The sequence below is a fragment of the Blennius ocellaris genome (assembly GCF_963422515.1).
Source record: "Blennius ocellaris genome assembly, chromosome: 5".
NCBI lineage: Eukaryota > Metazoa > Chordata > Actinopteri > Blenniiformes > Blenniidae > Blennius > Blennius ocellaris.
In genome coordinates, this window is record NC_137654.1 from 13,329,476 (window position 1) to 13,353,219 (window position 23,744).

General features: G+C 40.3%; 1 protein-coding gene across 1 annotated transcript in view; it reads left to right on the forward strand.

Moving 5' to 3' along the window:
- The window catches only part of nphp4 (nephronophthisis 4), a gene marked incomplete at its 5' end in the record, with an annotated part of 183,363 nt that overhangs the window by 67,026 nt on the left and 92,593 nt on the right, over positions 1–23,744 (forward strand). Inside the window, 2 exons of the mRNA XM_080496857.1 lie at positions 22,463–22,681; positions 23,050–23,191. Coding sequence (XP_080352983.1) covers positions 22,463–22,681; positions 23,050–23,191 — 361 coding nt within the window. The remainder of the gene's footprint in view (positions 1–22,462; positions 22,682–23,049; positions 23,192–23,744) is intronic.

Consider the following 23,744-nt stretch of genomic DNA (forward strand, 5'->3'; position numbering starts at 1 on the left):
TGAAATCAACTGGTTCCTTAAATGCAGAGGAACCTGAATGACTTCCTCTCACTTTGAACTCAGAGCACTGAAACAGACCTCCACAATAATGCATGAGGAAAGACACCTATACACACCCCACTGTCTTCTCTTCACTTTGTATTTGTTCTCTCACCACCTCTTCCTTGTTCTTTGAGTATCACCTCATCCATCTGTTGCTCTTCTGTCCCAGGGGAAATCACTCCCAGCATTGTTGGCCTCTATATGGGGAGAAATCTTGAAAGAAATATGGATGGAGAGATGTTCTGAAGGCTGGATCAAACAAACCAGTTCAAATCCAGAGTTTTAGTTATGATATTGAGTCTTCCCTGTGGCTAATTTACACAACAAAGTTTACAAGCAAAAACATCAGTGCTTGGAGCCACTGAAAACGCAACTGTTTGAAAATGCCTGCCAACATTGAAGTTTATGAAAATGGTCCATCTTTGTGGACACGGTGGAAAATGCAATTTTTTGGAAATGCTCCAACTGTTGAAACGGGGGGGATGACGCAACCTTTTTGAAAACACTCCAACTCCGGCCTCTATCTCCATGGAAACCGGGGAACACTTTTCTGAAAGGCTGCTGCTGGGCATGCACACCATGGCTGTAGTAAATTCACAATGTTGGCCTCGAGACTGTCATGACTGCCAGTCCATATTCTCCTGGGACTTGTTTTATAGTTGAGAATCAGCCATAATAGCAATCCAGCTCCATTGTCCGTTCATATAAATCTCTCTGTACTTGCCGTAGTTAATGTTTATAGCGTATGGTTCTGTGTAAATTATTCCATTACAAAAACAAACAATAGCATCCACTAGTGGCCCTCCATGACAACTACATTGTTTTCAGTGTTTCGACCATTCCCATGTAATCGGATATCCTTTTTAAAACATTGCTATGTAAATAGAAAACCTTCCTAAAAATGATAGCACAAAAACTTCACTTGAACTGTCAGGGAAATGGGGCCTTCGTTTTAAGTCAACCCTCCTAAAACAGCCAATATATCTCCGTTACATGCAGATTGAGTATTGCTTTGGAAAACCATGGTGAAAAGTATGATCGTGTGCATGCATGTGTGTAAATGTTTGAAACAGCATCTGCCTGATAAACCATAAGACTGCACTGTGTTGTAGGTGTATTTTAGTCTGTGCTTGTAAAGAGCTGAAACCCCTTACACAGGTCAAATTACAGTATTTGACTAGTCCCTTTGTTTTAAATGTAATATTTTTATGACTGACTCTATGCACAATCGCTGGAATATCAGGTAAGATGCCTTTTTTAACTTCATATCTGTCCGCAATAGTCAAAAATGAGAGGTATGTAATAGGTATCTTGGTTTCTGTGTCATTTCACCAACCCATTACTTTGATTCATCATTCCAATCTGCAAATGTTGGGCTTCAATCAAAATTGAATTGAAAATGGAATCATTGTGGTCCAGCACTAAAGTGATCCTTACTAGCAAAGGACATATATACATCATTTTTGAGGAATTCATGGCCTGAACGGCGATACCAACACCACCGAGCAGGCAAAAGTGGAAGTGTTTTGATTCCTCTTCAGTGAAGCCAGTTGAGTCTGTTGGGCATTTGATTTTGGAAGTTTGAAGGAGGCTTCAATGTCTTCGAGGTTAGATTAAAAAAAGATGAAATATTGAAATCGATATCATCTTGAAAAGAGAATACAAACCCTATTACTGGGGTGTCTTTGACAGATCCTGCCAATAGACAACAGACTCGTTGAATAGAGTTTAGTAGAACCTAGTAGCTGCAATGTCAACATGACAACGATCAACTTTAAAATGTCTGAAGATATTATGGGGTTGCATTCTAAACTGAATTCGTTTAATTCCTTGCCAGCATATATTGATTACCGGTACATGCGATCTGTCACGTTTGCCGCTTACAGAGCCACGGGGTCTACGTGTTCCCAGAGAATTCCAGATTCAAACCACACCACACAACAGTCTATAAAAACAACAGAAAGACTGTGGTTATTATGTGCGTGGGTAAGCCTCCAAACACTTAATGCATGCCAAGGCTGCTCTCTTACTGTGTTACTGTGTGTTGTCCCTTATACAAGCAGGGGTTATCAGATCACCAATTAAACGCTGGAGAAAAACAAGCAGCCACTCAGTCATTAGAACAGCATGGTACATTTGCATTTATGTATTAATTCACTTGTTACCTTAGCTTTAGAAGCACTCGACAGGCAATCAGGCTGTTGTAAATGGACAGTCCTCCCCCAGCTCCCCTCACCTCCTCTTTTTTTCTTCTTCTTTTTTTTCATAGATGAGAGGGATCATTGCACAAACCCGTTGACACGGTGATGCATTAAAGGCAGGCTATATATCGTGATTCATTGTTATGAATCTGAGAATTTAGAAAAAAAGTTTGACAAAAAGAAGATTGAGAGTCAGCGGCTTTACCACAATTGTTTTCACCAAAATTCAATGCAGTCCATCAAACAGTTGATGAAGATTTTCAGTCAAAAGTTTAACTTGGTGTTTGCACTGGATGGTGTAATTTTTATATACAAAACTGGTGCAGTCTGAAGGTGAAATATGTGACGTCAACTAGAAGGACAGACATTGAGTTTTACAGTTAATCGTCTCCAACATCAAAAGGTCAAATTGGACACTTCCATCCAAATGGTTGGTTCTAGTAATAGAGGAGGAAACATTTTAAAATAATGTGGAAAGACAACCTGAGCCAGTAGACAGTTGGCGCAGGGGATTAATAAAACACTGAGTTGACAGTTCTCATTGTCTAATGTCACTATAAAATGGATTCAGGATGATTGAGTCTTTGTGGTGCTGATCACAGAGTGCATGAAGATTGAGTATAAAGAATGTAGTGGGTATGTTTCAGCTGCATACATGGCCAAGCTTTGTGGAAGTAGGTGTGACCGTGGGCTCTCTGGCTTTGGAAAGTCATTTTTTTTGGTCCACCTACACCATGGTCTCTGACCTTTGTGCATCTTTCCAGAACTTTGGAAATATCAGCAATTTCAAGTCATGCTAATGTGGGTTTTTCTTCAAGACTTGGTAAAAAGATGCCCAGATGCCTCCACGTGTGATGTCACCTTGAAAGGATTCCAAAATCTTAGGTGTTTAGTTTATTTCAGGTCACAACAAATACTCAAAACGAGTTCCATCATCAGCAATTTCTTAGTTTCTCACAATGGGTAAGTGCTTCTTTAACATTTTTGTTCCTGATTTGACATTGCTGACGTACCAGTTTATACACTGGGTAAATACACACCGACAGGTTATTTATAGATGCATAGTAGCTTCAAATGCATGTTTTGGGATTTTGAGAAAGAATGGAAGTATCTGAAGAAAACCCATGCATGCTCGGAGAGAAAACAAACTTCATACTGACTTCATATGTCATCTATTCATCATCAAAGTGGCCACCAGGACTTCAGCAGTACGAACTTCAGTCCATTGACAAGAGTTAGTAGCGTGTCCATATTAGTAACATAAGGTTTTTTCCTACTGTCAAAAGTAGTCATATTTAAGTTGACCAGATATTGAAAGTTGAACTTACATTTGAAAATGGAGAAGAGCTCTTACTACTTTCACATTGTTTGGAAATTCTGACATGAAATCTAAATTTATCTTGGTGTCCTCATTATAGCAATAACCAGATAAACCACAGCGAGGCTATTCTTTGTGATATTATTTGATAACTGGTGGATTTTCAGTTGCATCAGCCCTCGCCAACAGTTGTGGAGCAGTTATCGTAGAAATTCCCTTGTTTAGGTCTGGTTTGCTCTTAGAATTCTTTTTTAGGTTAACTGGTGACTGTTAGTTACTCATTGGTGTGAATGAATGTCTGACTGTGTGTAGTTGTCTGTCTCTTTGTGTTTTCTCGTTTACTGACTGGTGACCTATCTACAGGTGTCTGCTGCACATATAGGCATCGTTTACATAACATTTTCAGGTGAAAACGGAAAACGTTCATATCCGTTTATACTCAAAATGCATCTTTTTGAAAAATTATCCCATGGTGCAACTTTTCGAAAGCATTCCAGCTTTGGTTCCATGGTAACAGGGGAAATGTACATGCTGCTGTAACTGCTACTGCTGCTGCTGCAGCACAGTCCTGGGACTTGCTAGTTTTACCACCGAGAGCCACTCATAACAGCAATCCAACTTCATCATCGATGTAAATAGCTTTGGCACTGCTCAAATAGTTAAAACAGTGCTATATAAGTGAAATCCATTTACCATTCATCTCTCACTTTATGCATGCCATGTATGTTCAAGTATTGCGAAATGCCAAAATCTTTTTACTGGACACTGGTCCAGTAATCATACAGTTTTTACTGGACCGAAGTAAAGTTTTATGAACATTTTTTTTTTTTTTTATACAAGGCTGTAATAAACTCGTCTCCACAGGAATGTATGACATGTATGCATCTATTCTCTCAAAAGGCAACTTGAAATTAGTATAAGGTCAGAAAAGGCAACAACTGGCACAACCTATTTTTGTTCAATTTGGACAATGTGGGGGTCTGCATGACGTCACCATCTCATAATAAATGAGTTCTATCTTTAAAACCTCAGAATTGCTTAATGAATCCCTGGAGAAATTCTTTAGCAATGCAGCACAAATTGCAATCTTTCCAGCACTATTGCAGCACAAATTGACTATTATCAGGGAGTTTAGTGTGGCGTACGATGCAGCTTCACAGAGACGTGAATCGCCTTCTACAGCACGGAGGAGCTGCAGTTCATTGTTTTGATATCAGAGCCGTTATCCTCAGAGAGCTGGCGTTTTAAAATGGTGACGTCTGGCAGCAGAGCGCTGCCTCGCTGTGCAACAGCTTTGCAAACATCCACCTGGATGCTTTGTGGTGTTTTGAGTGTAAAATATGTCCATACAGTGGACATGTTGTCATGAAAAGTTGGGTAGCTGCAGTGCTACTTCCATAGCCTCCTCGCTGGCTGCAAACTGTGGAATGGATTTCCTGACTCATTACTCCGCGTCTCGTTGAGACCCGCCTCCGTTCAGGAAATCCATTCCGCATTTTGGTGGCAGCGGAAATTTGGACAAGAGGCTGGTTTTAAGAGGATATTAACCGGACCAAGGGCATTTTTATCGGTAATGACCGACTGTCCGACGTATTTTGCGATCACTGATGTTTTTCAAAACATTCATGATGACAATTCATGGTAAAGTGATGATTCCACCTGAGCTTTTCTTTTGAAAGCACTATTTATGAACACATTTGATGGATGAACTCTTTTTGGGCTTTCTTCCTTTACGAATGAGTTCTTTATGCAATCATACTTTAACATAAGAACCACATATTGCGATCACATTGAAAACATCCATTTAGCACATTAAAAAAAAGATCATGACAGTAAATTGTTTTACACTGTCCAAGAATAGCAAGAGAGTGTGGCAAAAAAAACACCTCTATCCACATTCTACATCAGTACCATCACCTTCTCTGGCATGAATGTTCGATGAGGTGAGAGATATTTAGCTGGTTGAGAGTGAAAAGTTCTGTGGATGATTGTGAATGATAATCCAATGTCTGAACCAGTTGTTTATGGGTCACCGATCTCACTCGGCTCCTCCACGCCCCTGCAAACGTTCCTCAGCGGATCATCAGACTGCTCCACCTCCCTGCTTGATATCTTTGGCTCCTGAGGAAAGTCTGATGGGACGGTATCCACACGTGTCCCTGCACTGTGTCACAGCTGTCAGAAAAGTGATCCTTTTGAGGTGTTGTTTGCTGTATTGAGCCGAGGTGTGCCTTCAGGGCAGCCAGCTGTACACTGTCAACAAGACTTCACGCCACATGACACCAAGAAATGTTGAAGGTTGTCTGATTCTCCAGATCTGGAGGAATGCTGGTGTTTCTCGAACCTGCAAAAGATCAATCAAGAAGTGTACATCCAATTAAATCCATCTTTATTTATAGAGCACTTAAAACAATCACAGGGACACAAGGTTCTCCACACAGAAATATTAGCACAACAAAAAGCAAAACAAGATCACATGGAATGAGCAGCTCACAAAATAATGCCAACATCTTAAAATGGTGGTTTAAGCCAAGGAGAAGAGGTGGATTTTAAGAAATCCATTTAAAAACAAATAAAGAAGGTGTCTGTTTGATGTGCAGTGGGAGATTGTTCCATAGGAGCTGCCACTGACGAAACTCGATCCTCTCTGAGCTTAAGCCTGGGTTTAAACTCCACCTGGAGCAGCTGATCTAAGCTGAGGGAAATGGGTCACGGTTGTTATGGTGTAACAGCTCACAAAGGTAGGGTGGGGCAAGACAATGGACTGATTTAAAACCAATTCAAAATAATTTTAAAATAGATTCTGAAATTAACAGGCAGTCAGTGGAGTGAGGCGAAAAACAGGAGAAATGTGCTTATGCTTACTTTTGCCCATTAAAAGACATACAGCAGCATTTTGAACCAGTTGAAGACGAGCGACAGTAGTCCCACTCACCCCGATACATGAAGTGCATTGCTTTAATCCAACTAAGATGTTGCAAAAGCATGGGTAAGCACGGGCACCTCGTAGTGCCCCTCTCCAGAACTGGCTTTATTTTAGCCTAGTTTCTGGAGGACTTTTGATGAATTGGTGTGTTTTAAAATGGGTCTAAAGTAGGTTTCTTAATCAGAGGCTGCATATTTAAAAATGAAAGGGAGCAGACCTGAGGCAGGCCCAACTATGGAAGAAACCTATTTAATTAATTGTGGAGAGACAGTCCATCAATCAGTTAAACATCCCAATACTTTCAAAATAGCTCTTGACAACGGCTACGGCGTACCTTGTGTGATTACCCTTTTATTTGGAATCACAATATTTAACCTCTTACACCCTTGGGGACCTTGTATTCATCTTGTTGCCATGTATTTCATTAAGTTTATGCAGAATATCAGCTGTGGCACATTCCCCCAAAGAGTACAATTTGTCTTAAAATGACAAATATCATTGAATTCCATTGACCTGCAGTTCAGAAATGTTTACAATAGATTAAATAACATCATTGTCACTCACACACTGTTAGAAGAATAGTACTTGATCTGTGTATTTTAGTTTTAATAAGGTTGAAGTGAAGCTCTCCATTTTGGGGGTTTTCAAGTTCCACTTTGGCCTTTTGGCAAAAATACGAAGTGAAATATTCTACAATTGAGCAAAGTGACATGCTTCCTCTGTTACGAGACCAGAATTGTATATTTTGGAATTTAATTTGTTGCCTTGTTACTGACTGAATTTAGATATTCTCCTCCAGGGGTTTGTTAAGAAATAGCTTCGGGGTTGAAGTTAAAATAAGTCCATGGTTTTTCCCCTTTTTTATGAAAATGCAGCTGCTGTACATGCCTGGACTTTTATTATTGTTTCAGTGTTGGAAGAAGTAAAACTTGAGCCACTTAAAAATGACCAATCAAGCTTAAACCTGTAGATGATGTAAATAAAATGCCATATTTATATGTATTGTTGACTCGATTGACTATTTTATAAATAATAATATAGAATAGTGTACACATTACACAAACATACAAGAACATGTGATTCAATACAATATATTGTGTTGTTGTACAGAATAACCTTCGGGGATTGAATAGCATAAAGGTTGATACGACAAACGTCTTTCTTGTGGAGGCTGGGTGCTGTGTGGTACAAAGAAATCCCCAAAGCATCCCGTGATTCTGTGTGTGGAGCTGCACATGAACACCCTGATACTTCCATTGATTCCAATAGAATGGAGCCCTCAATCTTTTGTCTATTGCTCCCATGTTGTTGAACCTTCTGCTCACACACCGACACTAGATGGTGCTGTGTAATGCAACATCACTTGCTTTCGGGCTTGTGCTTGCATGGCAGGAACTTGCAGTCTCCCTGGCTGTTGTTGTTTCCTCTGATTAAATAGAATTATGTGTTTTGATGTATTCCGAGGGAGCTAAGGTGGGTGAAAAGAGGAAAAACGATTTTGCTGAAATCCCTTCTCTTATAAATATTACCAGTGCAATACAGAGGCAATCGCCCTGTGATCTTCGACTTTCTACATGTCTCATATCGTTGCTGTGTTGAAGTCTGCTTCTCACTGCGAGACAAAGAGCAAGGATGGCCTCCTTTTTACAAGATTGCAGTGTCCTTTGGTGCCTTTAGTTATGAAGAAAGAAAGTCCAGCAGTGTCGTCATTTGTCCTCTTTTATTATTTTTGATTTTAGTTATGATTGGGTTACTTGCTTTGTCTTGTCTTCCTTTCTTCTTGCCCCCCCCCCCCTTTCTCTGTGCCTCAGAGCAGACTTTTTCCATGCTCCTTAGCAGCAGTCAGAGGGATGAAGATAACAATTTAAATGAAGGAGGCTTGGGAGAGGAACGGAACTGGGATTGTGTCTGATAGGCTGCTTTCAAAGAGTGTCTGGGGTCAACCAACTTCAAATAATCAACTTCTTTTGCAGTCGAATACACCATGTCCACTTCCTACCTCCTTCTTTCTCCTAGTCACTTTCTTGATGCTGTTTAGCTGATTCACGAGGGCTGCATTGTATTACACAGCACACCTCACAGTACTTGTAGCTTGATGGGCTGCACACAGGGAACTCTTGTCTTTCCATGTCCACTTCAACCCACTTTTCTACATCACTTGACGCCTACTGAGGAAGAACCTGGGGAAGCTGAGGGAAAAAAGCGGTGTGGAAGTACTTTTAAGAGTTGCAATTAGTCGCTCCACTCAGGGCTGAATGCTGTGATACTGTGCAGCGGCACAGTGTTGGGATGACAATAAGCTCAGTTCTATTGTTCCCCTTTATCCCATTACTATAATTTTTCAGTTATTATCTTTTTGATTTGTAATTTAAAATGCAGTATTAATTGGATGGAAAAGTATAATCTTACAGTTCAATGAAAGCTATCGAGTTGATTGTGCAGCCATTGATGCTACTTTGCAATTATCCAGACCATAGACTCAATATGAACGAAACATAAAATGGCAACTCCTAAAAATGAGACTCAAAGGATGACACATTTGTAACCTTTGCACTGTCGGTCTGAAATCACAATTCCTCCGTGTTCATAAGTTTGATACAAGTCACACAAAAAAAGTCAGTGTTCGTTGCACAAATTTCACTAAAAGACACAGTGAAAGAGATTTCTGACCTCCTCCAAGGGTAGAGTTACAATCTCAGATCCAGGATTTGATCCTGATCATCAACAAAATGTAATGGGTTCTTGAGAGATTCTGTTAATAGATAGACAGGCAATCCCCAATTGCTGGTCATTTTGTTATTTATAATTGAACTTGTGCTTTTGTGCCAACATATTTTTGTCTATTTGTCTTCAGGTTTGTTTGTTTGTTTGTCACGTGTTGTTTTTTTTCTCATCAATTTTGTTTCAGTTACATATTTATGACATCTGAAAGTTCCTATAACATCAGGACTTTTGCTCTGGATGAACTTTTGACTTGTGAATAGGTAAGTTAAGATTTTTTGAGGTGGTTCTAATTAGCTGAGTCTCATCCATCCTAATAGACTTTAAATGGTAATTACAACTAACAGCTACACACTTTTCACAGACCCAATCTGCACTGATAGGTTTGGGTTTATGTATTCCGATCAATGAACTCCTTTATTCACGATATTCAGTACTATTGGCTTGGCCATAGTTATGTAGTCCAGAGCTTAACCTGTACTGACTTTACTTGACTTTGGGGCCGTCCACACCATGAAGCCGGTGAACCTAAACGTGCCGCTTTTGGCCTATCATCCACATGAGGCTGTGTTTTAGAAGCGTGAAAACAGGATTTTTTGAACACGGGTCCCAGAGTGGGGAAATTCAAACACCCCGGCTCGTGCCATTCAACCCCCCCGGGGGTGTGGACAGCAAAATCAGCAAAGACGAACATCTGTGGAAAAAAATATGACGTAATCGCCCACCGCGGTCCACAATATCATCAAATAACCACAACAATAACGGACTACAAGCTCCAGTTGCAGAAGCAACATGATGCTGGCAGAAGAGTGTGGCCATAGACCTATAGAACAAGAGTTATATACAGGTTTATAGGCAGGAATCTTCTTTGTGTGCTCTGTCTTCTTCTCTGTTTTTGGTATGTTTGGTAAGTCACAGCACCCCTAAAGGCCTGGCATGTGTACTACATGCCTGGAAGCCTCGTGTTGAGCTGTGTTCATAGTGACGTGTGGACAGAATTTTTTTGGAAGAAGACTGGATAGAATTTTTTTTTTTTTTTTTTCGTGGTGTGGATGTGGCCTGACACTATCATTTAACAGAGGCAGAAGATATAAGATCATGACTTATCAAGCCAAATCAAGATCCACTGTATTTTTGTTCAAGGAAATACATTATTGGTTGGTTTCTTGTTTAATTTACTAACATCAAAAATGATCTCTTTCTCTAATGTATCATAGGAGCATTGATAAGAGTAACACTTGTCTTATACTTTGATCTTCTAATTGCTCCCTCCTCTCAGCTCCTTGACACACTCATCTACTTGAGAACTGAGAAAAACAGTATCCATAATAACACATAGTGCATTATGTTATCCACTCAGTAGTGTGAGTGGAGGCCTTTCTACAGCACATGATTTACTCACTGCTTAGGTCAATGACAAGTGACGTGAGGCAATGACGGCTCTCCTAATTACATTCTGTCATCACCAATTTAGCCACGTCGTAACTTCATCCGAGACATCCCTTCCCCGCTCCTGCTTGCTGATCGCTGCCTCTCCTCAACCACTGTGAGCTTGGCACTGCTATTGAGCCGTGCAGTACAGTCATGTACTGTAATGCGACATGATGGGGTTTACTGTTGTCTGCCTTGCTCTGATGACAAGCACTAGCTCATCACTAATGGGGGGCTGGTCCCGGGGAAATCGCGGAAGAAGGCGCTGCTGGCCTACGCAGTGTTGTCCTCTTGCCAGGAAACCATCTGACAGGGAGGAGACGGAGACAGCTGCAGCCACCCAAAGCACTGACACAGAATGAGTGACTGCTCGCAGGTCACAGCCTCAGAAAGATGGAAGCAAAGCTGATAGATGGATAGACAGAGGGGGACAGGAGGGACACAGTGAGAAGAGATTCTTCATTTCATCCTCTGACTGACCACTGTTATGCTTCTGAGAGACTGTCAGACACAAATCACATCCTTGAAACAGTAATTGGCAACTCTCCCAAGCTGTTACACAACAACAAACTTGTGTTGCTGGAAAATAGTGCTGACCGTTTTTGATATGCGTCACATTCTCATACGGGCTCTCCGTTTGAGTAAATGAGCCAGTGCAACAGAAAGTAATGGAAGTGCCATGTGCATGATATTTTTCTGTTGCACCACCTTTGACCGTTGTCGGGCTTAGTGAGTGGCACAGTCGATTACAGAGCGTCTGGAAGTGTAACCATTAATGCATGACCTTTAAACGTACTCACTGGTTTGCCCTTTACCAAGCTCTCATCTGAGTATATGCAGACACAGGACTGCATCTGGCAGTCTGCCCATTTTTCAAAAGATATATAAAGCTACATAAAGCGCATTGAAGAAAATATGTAAGAAACCAGTGGCATTTATGATTGTTGTTTTAGTTTCTGTTTGAGGCCAGATGGGCAACGGGGAATTCTTTTGCAAACTTAAAGGTCACTTTTTAACCACAACATTGAAATTACTGACTAAATGAGTGCGACTAAAACACTTATCACTTTTACAGTAGAATCTGTTGAAGGCCACGGTGTTCTTTGTGATAGTGAACTATGTTGGAAGCAGGAAAATGGCGAGCGTTTGAGCACCTTTTAAGACAACCAAACTCTCTGTCGCATGAAAATTGGACTTGAAGTGCACACAATGTGCAAACTCGATCGCTCCATGCTGAAAATGGCAGTAGAGTGTCTGTTGGTCGATACAGGGGGTCAATATCCACCGAAAATGGTCCGCAGATGGTTGACTTGTGAACCTGAAACAGAGTCATGGGTTTCCAAGGCTCAGTGATGCATGTGATGAAAAGTCAATGGAATGCATTGGAGTCGGAGCTAAACCAGCTTTGAACCTTACAAAATCCCTTGGCATTGCATGTGTGTGAATTTTACCTGGAAATATGTCACCTATCAGCAAAATGATGTTCTGAGTCACACAGTAAACATTGCTCATCGCTGCAAGTTACTCCAAATCTTTATAAACATTGGTTGGATATATATCGTAAATCATTGACATCTCATCATCTCACAGGTGTCTAATATTACATGACACCTTCAGAGGTCTTGTGAGAAGTCCATGCCACTATAAATCAATTCTGTTTTGGCTGCATTCTGCATCATTTTGGAGCAACTGACTCAGTTCAGAAAGCGGGTCAACTACCAATCCTCCTGATGGTTATTCAACCCTCTGTGTTACCTTGTCCATGTTTCAATGGTATGCAAGTCCCTTGGATGGAAGCCTTTACCACTGCAGTGTTTGATACTGAACATCTGAAGCAGATTGAATGCTAAAGTGCGAAAATATGCATTTTAAGTAAAGTTTATTTACAAGTTATTTGATGTTGTCGACTGGTCCAGTGTCTTTATATAATTCAAGATGACGTGCTATGTTTATGTCTAGCACAAGCCTGGTGATGAACATAAATGGGTGTGACATTGTGTTTTTTATGCACTTTTGTCCCGACTACACTGAAATAGAGCTGATATTTCTTTCTTTTTTAAATATTCATATTGTCAATAAATCATTCATCAATCAAAAATGATGGCAGAATATCTGATGAAGAAATGTGCACCCAAAGAGAAATTTAATTGCTTACATTCAATTATACAGTGAAACTAGAAGGCAACAAGTCTTTGATGTATTGAGTCCGTGATTGAGTTTCCAAAGGTTTCGGTTTCAAACTACAACTCCTTTGAATGGTCTTGTGCGCTTGATTGCTCATGTGAATTTGTGTCTAAACTCTCCAAAACAACCCAGCCCTTTGTTGTGGAAGTACCATTCGATTTGTACTGTATCCTGTAAACAAGTTGGCTGCACAGAAAGTGTTGTTAAACAAGCTCCCTTCGCCCTTGTTCCTGTGGCTTTTCCTCACTTGTAGGTAGCATGCCATGGTCGCTCCAGTGTTATGTGCAATTTCTCAACCTGCCATCATGTCCGAAACTTGACAGGCCTGCTGTGCTGCTGAAACTGCAGTTCTGCTTTGTCTCTCTCGTTGGTACAACTGTCCAAATGTCCTTGTTTAACGTGATACTGCAAGGACCAAAATAGCACAAACTCGGTGGAATCTGTAAAAACAAATAATGAGCTGCTTTTCACTTTGTATAATGACACATTATCTGTCAAAAATACATCCCATCAATTTTCAATCCTATTTTGGTGGAATAATCTATCGCTTGATTAAAAGTAAATTATTCTTAAAAAAATGTTTAAGTAAGTTCACATCAAATTCTGTTCTTTGTAATTGGTTAAAAACAAAATTAAATGCTTAAATAGACTGCACCTGAAGGCATTTCCCTGTTCTGCACACATTAGGTATGCATATGGAGTTTTGCAGGGTTTTTCTTTTACCAAGAAATACTTAAGCAAATCTAATTGTACATCACTTTATTACATCGTCAAAATTGAATGAACCTTTACGCAGCCTTTTCCACTCAGCCTATTGGTTTCTGAGCTGCTTTGCCTCTATTCCACCATTTGGGTGGTTTGGATGCAACTAAAGATGAGAGAGAGGGATCTCGTTCCTGCTCTGTTGTGGCACGGTGGTGATATCTGTTTGAGAAAGTTGCTGTTGACGTTTGACTGACGGCTCAGTAAAAGCGCCTCCGAATATTGCACAGGCGTGTTTGCCGCTTGCAAGGCCTTCATTAAGTTGAGCTTGACAACAAATATCACGCTCTTATTCACCTTTTTATTTCTTTGTCTGTCTCAGATGTCAGTGCCAGGGGAAGGAAGACAAACAGTGTGCGAGGCGGAGAGCAGTGACATGGCTAGCGGCTGGGTTTATTAAAGGTGTTGGTGTACAGCTTCTCCTCTGTGCTGCTGAGACTCTTGTTTGGGTTTTAATTGGCTCACAGACAGGTATGCACTATATAGATTGCTGTGTATTTTTCATGCGACGTCCCTTAAGTGGCTGTTTGCGTGCAGTTTGTTGTGCGCGTCGTGTATGTTGCATGATTATTGTGGGCCCCTGCAGGCTGTAATGATGTTTGCTGAATAAAAGAGATCTAGCAAGGTTATTCCCAATCACATGCTCATTAAAATGTATTTTTCTTTCTTTTTTTTTTTTTTTACAATGACTCAATCTTCTGAACCCACCTTGTTTGGAGGTCTCCTTGAGTACTTGCTTTACATTGATGCAGGGATCCCACTCGTATGGACCCAACCCTCGAGGAAAACCAGTTGTTTTTTCTTGTTTCAGATCTGAAATGTCACACAAATGTTAATTAAATGTTAATCAAACATCTAAAGCAAAGTAAGACCATGACCATTCTGAAATGGTATAATTTGCAGATTTGTGACCTGTACTGGAGGTCTCTCCTCCCCGGAGGCCCCTTCTCTTTTCTCACAGTCAGATGAGAAGTTGAGGCGAGGGAGGCTGCATGCCGCAGAGACAATATTTCGCCCGCCTAATTAAAATGAATGTCAGTTCTCCCCCCACTGAGAAGTGCATCAATCTCTTCATGCTATAGGCCCAGAGTGAGTCTTACCCTGTCAGTGTCTGCCAGCAGTGCCATCTCTCTCCAGATGGATGCAGCACCCTGGCAGCCGGAGAGACATCGGTGATGATGTTTTCACGTCTATTGGTCGGGTTGTAAATGACCACTACAGACTCAGGCCTTGCACTTTTTTATATAAAGTTTTGGGCTTCATTTGCATTAAAAAAAACCAAACTGGGTATGGATCAAATGTATGATAGTTGTATAAAAAAAAACATTTTTAGAGTGATTAAGCATACAATCTTCACAGGTTTGTATGGAATTAGTCATATTTAAAAGAAAAAAATACATTGAAACCATTCAAGCTTTCTCAAGTTTTCCTCTAAAAATGTTTAAAAGAAATCCTGTTCAACATTGAAAGGCATTTTAGAATAACAGTGTGTCAAATACATACACTAATCACATGTCAATCTTAAAAGGTTAAGTCTAGTCATTCAACAGCTTTTATGAATGCACATGCTTTCCTTATAATAATAGGATTTGAATTCGTCATTGTATGTTACATCTAATTTTATCTAGCTTTAGTGAATGATGCGGGAAATTCTTAAGCCCTTCTGTGTGTCAGTATTTATTCATTCACTGTCAAGTTGTAACAGGTTCATACTCTATTTACTTATATGATATTTTATGCTGTTTACTTATTTAATATTGTATTACTATTTTATTGTATCATCATTACAAGTCTGTGTCAGCCAACACACTTAATGATTTCTTATAAAGCATTCAATTCTCTGATAAGTACACATAACCTACAAGTACTCATACTTGTAAAGAAATATGATCGGATTGAAGCAGCTAATGAAGTCCAAATGTTATTTGACAGTCTCTTCAAAATATAGATGTTTTTTTCCAATGACATGTATTGGAGATATATTTGTTAGGATGAGGTTAGTAAACATACGCAACACTATACAAGAGGTCCGTCCTTCACAAACAATCATAGCCACATTCATTAATTCACCTCAAACTCATGCTTTTGGAGTGTGAGAGGAGTAAATGAGGAAAAACTCTTGTGTCCACAGGGAGCACACGCAATTTGTGCCTAGAAATGTCCTGAAAACTGGAGTCAAACCTTGGATATAAGAGTGCTAACCACCACAACACCTATGCTATGCGAGGTTCCTGTATTAAATGAATAGCTTGATATTGTAATGGAAATATTCTCGCTTTGCTTGTAGAAACCGTGGTTCAAAACGATCAGTCATAATCAATATGGGTCAAACTGTACTTTGAACACTGATCAAAATGACATATCCTTGATATTCAGACAGTATTTTTTAGTGAAAATAACAACTAATCTCCTGATGAGATTGAATGTTTGACGCCAGCCTACTTTTGTCTCAGAAACAAAAATGTTTCCGAGTGAACTCAAGTATTCTGGCTTTGCACATCTCCTGTCTCCGCCGATCCTGAGGCTTTCTCTTTTTTTAGAAGAACATCCAAGGGGCTGATAATAAATGCGCACATTCACAGTAAATTGGGCCGAGCAGTGAACATGACTTTCATGAACATCTCCTTGAAGTTTTGCCATCAACAGCCCGACCTGAGAAAGGCTTCCTCCTGAGCCTGATTTGGCCTTGGCGAGCGGTGGCGAGCGCGGCAGCCTGCTGGGTTCATTTGGATTACTTGTACAGATGGATAAAAATGTGAGTGGCTTAGTGCTCTTAAGTTAATGATCTCGGTGCATGTTCTCTCACTTCCTTCAGGGCCTCTCATTGTAGAGAATAAGGAGCGGGAGCTGTGGACCGGTGCCTGTCACAGGGTCTTGGCTGAAATAATGACTTGAACAGCCCAACAGACTGTGGTAATGGTAATAACTGTCAGACTTCGTCTCCCATCAATGCTCACATCCCTCTAATTTAGGATTAATCCCCGCTGTACTCCAAAAAGCCCCGAGTTGTTGAATGTCTTTCCTTTTTCTGTGAAGTCCTCCAAAAATACTGTATGTTCCTGCTTTATCTCAGCTCATCACAAAACTGGACCACTTTTTTGGCGGGAAAGCATTTATAAAAAAATTAAGCCAGTTACATTTTTTGTTAACATTTTTACCCCTGACCTGGTGGCTGTTTTCACAATGGCAGTGTAAGAAGAGGCTTTTCATAGTTTCAGCAGTTAATAAGCAGCAGTGCATTAGATTGGTTGTGTCTTTTCTTCCAGTTTTTCTCGTAGGCTGGGAAATTATTACAATTATATATTTTTTTTGCTGTCTTTGAAGTGCAAAACTTGCCTTCTGTCACCTTTTTTGGTAATTTTGTATTTTCCTCTCCTCGATGTCCCCCGAAGAGTTCGGGGATTACCTTTCTGGCTCCAGGTTACAGACTTGAGCTCTGTGTTTCCACCCCATCATATGTCTGAAACAGACACGCTCTTCTTTCTCTTTTCTTTTTTTTTTATTTTATTTGTCTGGAAATGCTGCAATATTAGATTTTTCCACTTCTAAACAAGGTTGATGGATTCTTCCCTTGGAAAAATGCTCTGCCAGTTGGAGCAATTATGTGTGCAGTGACATTGGCTGTTATTGTTTTCACTGCAACTTTATGAAAAACTTTGCTACTTCCTTGTTTTTGCCGTAGGCTTTTGTTTCTATTCTGTGTCTCAAATGCACGATTGAAACGAGTGTGCCGCCGCTCTCTGAGCGAAAGTTAATGACTCTTATTTTAAATATACCCTTTGACACTCAAATCAACAGTGCAATCACACTTTGGGGAAATTGGCTATTGATCACCCTGCCTCGTCTGGTGAGCACTTCTAAGAGCAAGTTTTTAATCCAAATGGCAAATTCTGTGATTAATTTGAATGTTTCCTGGCAAAAACCTTGCAAGTGGAAAAAGTCATACTTTATTTCCACTGAAATATAATGTCATTGATTGGGTGTCTCTTCGCTGTCACTGGCAGGTTCCACAATTGATTAAGACTCACTGAGTTACTGTGGTGCTCAGAATCAGTCGATTTTTCTGACCCTCTCGGCAAGTTTCTTCCCACTGGAGGCCTTCAACACATGAATACATTAGCTAACAACCTCCTGCAGCGCTGTGTTGGCCACAATACCATTAAATGCTTTACACTTTCATGTAGATTCAACATCGATCTCCACTGTCATATAATCAAGGAAATGCATATTGGCGCTGTTAAGCTGTGAATGCAGAGGATTACATGCATAATATGAATTTTCCACACGGCTCTCAGTGAAACCATTATTCTGTTTGTTTACTTAAACGTCTGTTGCTGAGTCTCTTCGAGATTCCTTCAGTTCTATTGTTTGCCAGCCCGAGACTTTAGTGCTTCACACAGTTCATATGTAGATCACACCATCCCGGAGTACTTAAAAAACCACGGTGTTGAAGCCTCCATAGTGATTCGTGTTGCTCCCAGCTTTTCGTCTCAAAAGGAATTTTTATTTTGTGGACTGGATCAATGGCCATTGTTCTGATTGCTGGATTCCACTTTTGAAAAACCAGCTTAAAGATCCTCCGGTTTGACCTTTACTTCGTTATTCTTCAGAAATGATCTTTACTTCATGTGCGTGGTTCGGGACTTGGGAGAAACATGTTACTTTTCCTTGTCCTTTTTATCGCCATTCGCAGCCAGTCAATGCAATTTCCAACATAGAGTTTCCTATGATTGGAAGAGCAAAAGTATGTGATAAGCATTGAGCATTGAGTGTCGGACAGATAAAAGCTTTTTCCAAGGCTGTAGGCGTCCCTATAGAAAAAGGGCCCTGATTGGTCTTTTGTCTCTCTATTCTCTCAGAGCTCTGCCAGCATTTCTGCTCTCGAATCGCTCCTGCGATATATTCACTGAATAATACAAGAAGTGAGTGTTGGGTCATGTGCGAGACACTCATTTTGCTCTCTCCCTCATGTTCTGTTGGAGCACAGACATGTTACAGATAGAGAGAGAGAGAGAGAGAGAGAGAGAGAGAGAGAGAGAGAGAGAGAGAGCAAAAGAAGACAGACACATTAGATGAATTGCCTCACTTTTACTGGCTACTCCCTGTGCCATAAAACGATCTTTCTGTAGTTGGATCAGTTCTACAAAATCATCATTTTGAAAACAGAGGCATTTGATTTAATGTCATACATAAAGCATCTTATTAATCCAACCCCTTGAGATGGAAAAGAACAGGCAATGCCTCACGGGAGGATATGATGCTATCTGTTTTATGGCTGCCATATATTTCTGGAGTTAAAATTCAAAGAAATAGCTGTTAATGTCTGTGCCACTTGAGGGTGAAATTATGGTCTGAACTCCCTCTGAATAAGAATAGAGTATTGATCAATGTCTGGAGCCACTTGAGATCTGTGATGCTTCAGAGCGGTCTTCTCACATGTGCATAATGGACATTTAATGATTGTGCCACGCAGTGTGTAGTTTAGTTCTCTCTACTACTCAAACACAGACAGCAGCTTTGCCGTGTTGCATATATATGAATCCAAAGCAGAACTTAAACAAACTTAGCCTCACAAATGTTTGGGTGTGAGGAGTAATGACTCTTGGCAACCGGTGAAGAAGAAGCCACTGAAGAACTTGTTTGATGATTTTAAAAGGTGTAAAATGTATTAATATTCAAATATTGCAACTGGGAAGCGAACGGTTGACATGTCTTTAACCTTTACACTTTTAGCACTTTTAGTTGATCCTGCAGCACACTTTTCCTTGTCGCGTTCAAAATGTCAGCTCCATTAACCTATCCGAACGCTTGACTTTGGCCTCTGTTAACTGGACGGCAAGATTGCTTTGCATAATGCATTGTAAAGTGGCATTTTAAAAGTGCCCTTGCCAAAAAAAAAAACAAAACATGAAGACAAAGTCAGGTGTTGTTTGTGAGAAGGGACTAAACAATCCTAGTTTCTGTTTACCTGACAAGGACCCCTTGTCGCCATGTTAATAACAGTTGTTGGTTATCAGGAGCAAAGGTTGATGTGGTGTTATTATTTGGTATATAATTGCCATTTTTGTATTTTCATTTTAGAAAAATTTGTTTTGCCCCAGCAATGTTTCGAAAACAGTGTCCATTTACAAGGAAATGGCGGAAACACCGAAAATGATGTAGTTCTAATGTCGTGCCACTGATTGATGCTGTTGTTTGTCGTGGTATTGCAAAAAAAAAAAAAAAAAAAAAAATCTGCAAAAATCACTGCAGACTCATCATTTTAACTCCCTGGGTGAATTCTAAATTCTACATTCTTAATCTGTTTCATATATTATGTGTATGTGATTTTTTTTTCAAGTTTAGTTGTATTTTATTTTGTATTAATTTATTTGAGCTTGTTCTGTTATATTGTACCAGTGTCCCTCCAGTTCATATCTGCCTCTAAAAAGAGACTTGGTGACTTGACTGGAACTTCCTGGTAAAACTCAGAGCTTAGACTGTATACCAGTCTATCACATGCCCAAGCACAGTAATTTGACAACTAAATAATTCTTAAATGAATGTTTTTTTTGGATTCTTTAAAAAAAACCCACAGGAAACGCTGATGCACACAGTAAGGACTTGCAAACCCCCACCAAAAAAAGTAGGCCTCAAGGTCAAATGTGAATCAGCAATATTATCACTGTGAGAACTATCTGTCCGAGGTTTTGTTTTGTTATTTCTTTCAATGATCCATAAAGAAAAAAAATGTATGAGTGTACATAGTGGTGTGTAATCTGTGTTAGCTATCTGTATTTCCTGGGAACTTTGAACAAAAAGTTTTTTTTTTCCTTTTTCTGTTTTTCACTTTCATGTATGGCCTGGAGTAAAGATGAACTCGGGGTTGGATGATTGCTGGATAGACACATTGTTTATGAAGGAGAATGTGAACCCTTTGTTCTTAGATGGTCTTTGGAATTAAATGTAAATGGACTTTTTTCCAGCTGTCCACCAATACCATTTAGTTTTGAGTTTTTTTTATGGTTTTGGTAACAGATGATGGAGCTCTTTTTCCAGTCTTTGTTCAGGCTCTTTTCAAAGGTTTTTCTTGTTTCCCCCAGTGTTGCTTTCTCTCATATCATGCAATACACTCACTCCAGTTTTCCTCCTTGGGGCACTGCTGCTCCAAACCCCCCACTTCAACACTGCGACCTGTCCTCTTTCTGTGGGAATACAGACTTTTGGTGGACAGGAGGAAATAGAATTAATAAATCAATCGAGAACACTCCACGCGAAGGGAAATGACATCTGTTTTCTACCGAAGCTCTTGATTCTGTTGGTGAAGACATTCTCCTCTGGCGGCTGTCTTTTCAGCCAGTGAAGTAACAGCTGGTTCTGTGGACAGTGACAGCTGTAACACAGTTTGGAGTTGCAAGTCTGGCAGAGTTTGGCGGAAAACAGGCTCTTCTCTTTTGGCTGGCAGCACTGCTGACTTCTTATTTCTGGCCAGACGATAAAGTGCATTACTGACTTTTATAGCATTTGACTCGAAAAAGACTTTGCAAAAGCAGAATAATACACAAAATATCAGAGTTCTTTTTTTTCTCCTCTAAGTGCAGTTTATATGGGTTTAAAGATCATTTGGCATAAATCGGCACAATTTACTTGAAGATAATTGCGTGCAGTTCCTCGTTTTTATAATACCATCTAATGTCAGTGCATGACATTTAGAATAAAGACAATACTTATATAAGGGATGATCCACAGTAAAAGATTATGGTATTACATATAAAAATAAACTGCCCAGAGTAGTTGGAAGCATTCAGCCTCTTGCTCCATTGAAGCAGTGCTGCTTCTGAGGCTCCTCGTGTATTCAGCGCTGTCCTATGTATGATTGATTGCAATGGTCCGAGGCTGACCAGCTTATTAATCGATTCTGCAAAACTCCCGAGTCCCTCAGTAGATGATTTAAAGCAAAAGACTATTTTACTTTTCCTGGATGCCCGGAGTGGAGGTGCCGCGGTACGGACAGTAAATCATGTTCAAACAGAGCTAAGCTGCTACCAGAGTGCACGTGCCATCTCGTACTGAGCAAATGGTCAATTGTGAGATGGAATATGAGAGGGCACTCAGGTAGATGACTATAATACTACTTTTTTTTTTTAATTAAAGGTTTTTGCGATTCAGTTTTTCAATGTGGGCAAGAAGATCCCGAGTTGGCATATTGAAGGATGTATAATATCTAAAATTAAATGCTCTACTTAATGAAGTGGATGCAATTATTGTCTGGTCACTGTTAAACACTGTGAACGTTTGTGATTACTTCTGGTGTAACGCTTCATCTGCTGTAAGCTATGAGCAGTACATATTTTTGTTGTTTTCGTCGCAATAGTCGGCACAGACACAAACATCCAAACACATTTTATTCAACATCTATGGTCAATTTACTGTTACGAATTTACCTAGTCTTTGGACTCTGCGAGTGAAAACCAACATGTATAATATTCAGACTGCACACAGAAAAGCCCCTCAAACCCAGAATCAAACTTGGAATATTTCTTTGCAGTGAGACAATATGATGCACTATGAAGCAGTACAGTTAGTCTGAAAAATAAAAAAATGGTGTTTTTTTTTTGGGGGGGGAAGACATTAGATTAACAATTTTATATCCACAAGCTAATAAAAAATTGATTGTCTTGACAAAAAAACCCAAAACAAAACGAAAATGTTATGGGCGCATAAAAACAAAATTGCAGGCAAGGATATAAAAAATGAAAACAAAGAACTTTATCTTTATCGAAGAAAGGATTTTAATCATTGCAATAGTAACGCTTTTATTGAAGGCTCTTTTTCAAATATGAAAATATAATATGCGTGTCTGAATTATCTGTTCTCTGATCTGCTTCCGTCTCTCAGCTCTCTGCGACCTCCACATCCCGAGCTGCTTTCCTGCAGTGCCTCCGTTGGGGGATTTGGTGCCCCTTCCAGGAGCCGGCTGACTGGAGGCAGGGAGAGATACACCTCGTTCTGCGAGGAGGTGCACAGCCAAACCCTCATGCGGTCATGGTATACAGCACCGAGGCGCCTGCCAAATCTCCGAGCCCGGCACCAGCCTCGGCTCCGGGTTCTGCTCAGGTACTGCTGTTACACCGATGGAGAGAGGGAAACAGAGCCGTGCTGAGAGGGGCTCATACAAGGTGCCGCTTCACAGTGCTGACAGAGACGAAAAAGACAAAAAAAAACAAATTGTATCCATCATTTATGGTGCTGCTTCTCTTGATTCTGGTTCCCATCATCTGCTCACAGTTTTGTCACATCTTAACTTTTCACACTGACTGTGAATTATTGCATGTCTCGATTCTGAACATAACGACACGCTGTCATCAGTCTCGGCTTCTTTTATGTCTCTCTCACCCCAGTTGTGCACTTTCCTGACAGAATGTGAGCTATTTATTCTGCAGCTGTTTGGTTGTGTTCCTAAAACATCTGACACTCTTCTCCAGGAGCTCTCAGGAGAGGAGGATACGATGTCCTTTTGGCTGACATCCAGCATCGAAGTGAAGGCATCCAGCCCGAAGGCCTCTCTGAGGACAAAGCAGGAAGACGTGCCACGTCAGAGCAGATCACCTGCAACACCTTCACGGGGTAAAAATCGCCAACTCATCCCTAATTGCATTTTAATTACACATTTATAACTGAGAGTACCTATGCAACTTCATATGAAGAGTTTCCCGACGTAAAAGAGGCGAGAGGCCCTTAGTTACTCACACCTTTGAAAGAGAGATTTAGTTTCTCTGTGACAGAGGATTTGCTTTTTGGACCTGAAAGTCTGCAGTCTCTTTCAGCTAATTGTGGGGTCCTCTCAAGTGTACAGCAGCACCGAGTTATAATCAGGCAAAAGTTCTTGGTGTCGAGCACCAAACTAGCCCAAGCTCTACCTACGACGGAGTCCTCACCTCCTCAGTTTTATCTCGGTGGCACCACCTGCTCTCTGCATGATTAGCACGCTCCATGATTGCAGTCTGAGGGGAGGAAGAGGATAAACTGAAAGTGCTTGGAGAAGACTTTCGCTGTCCATCAGGACTCCTTGATCTTGAATGGGGCTTACTTTGTGTCCTTGTGCTATAGAAGAAGTATGACTGCAATATTGTCGAACATCACACTTCCAATATTTCAAATACTTTTATCCTCCCGAATG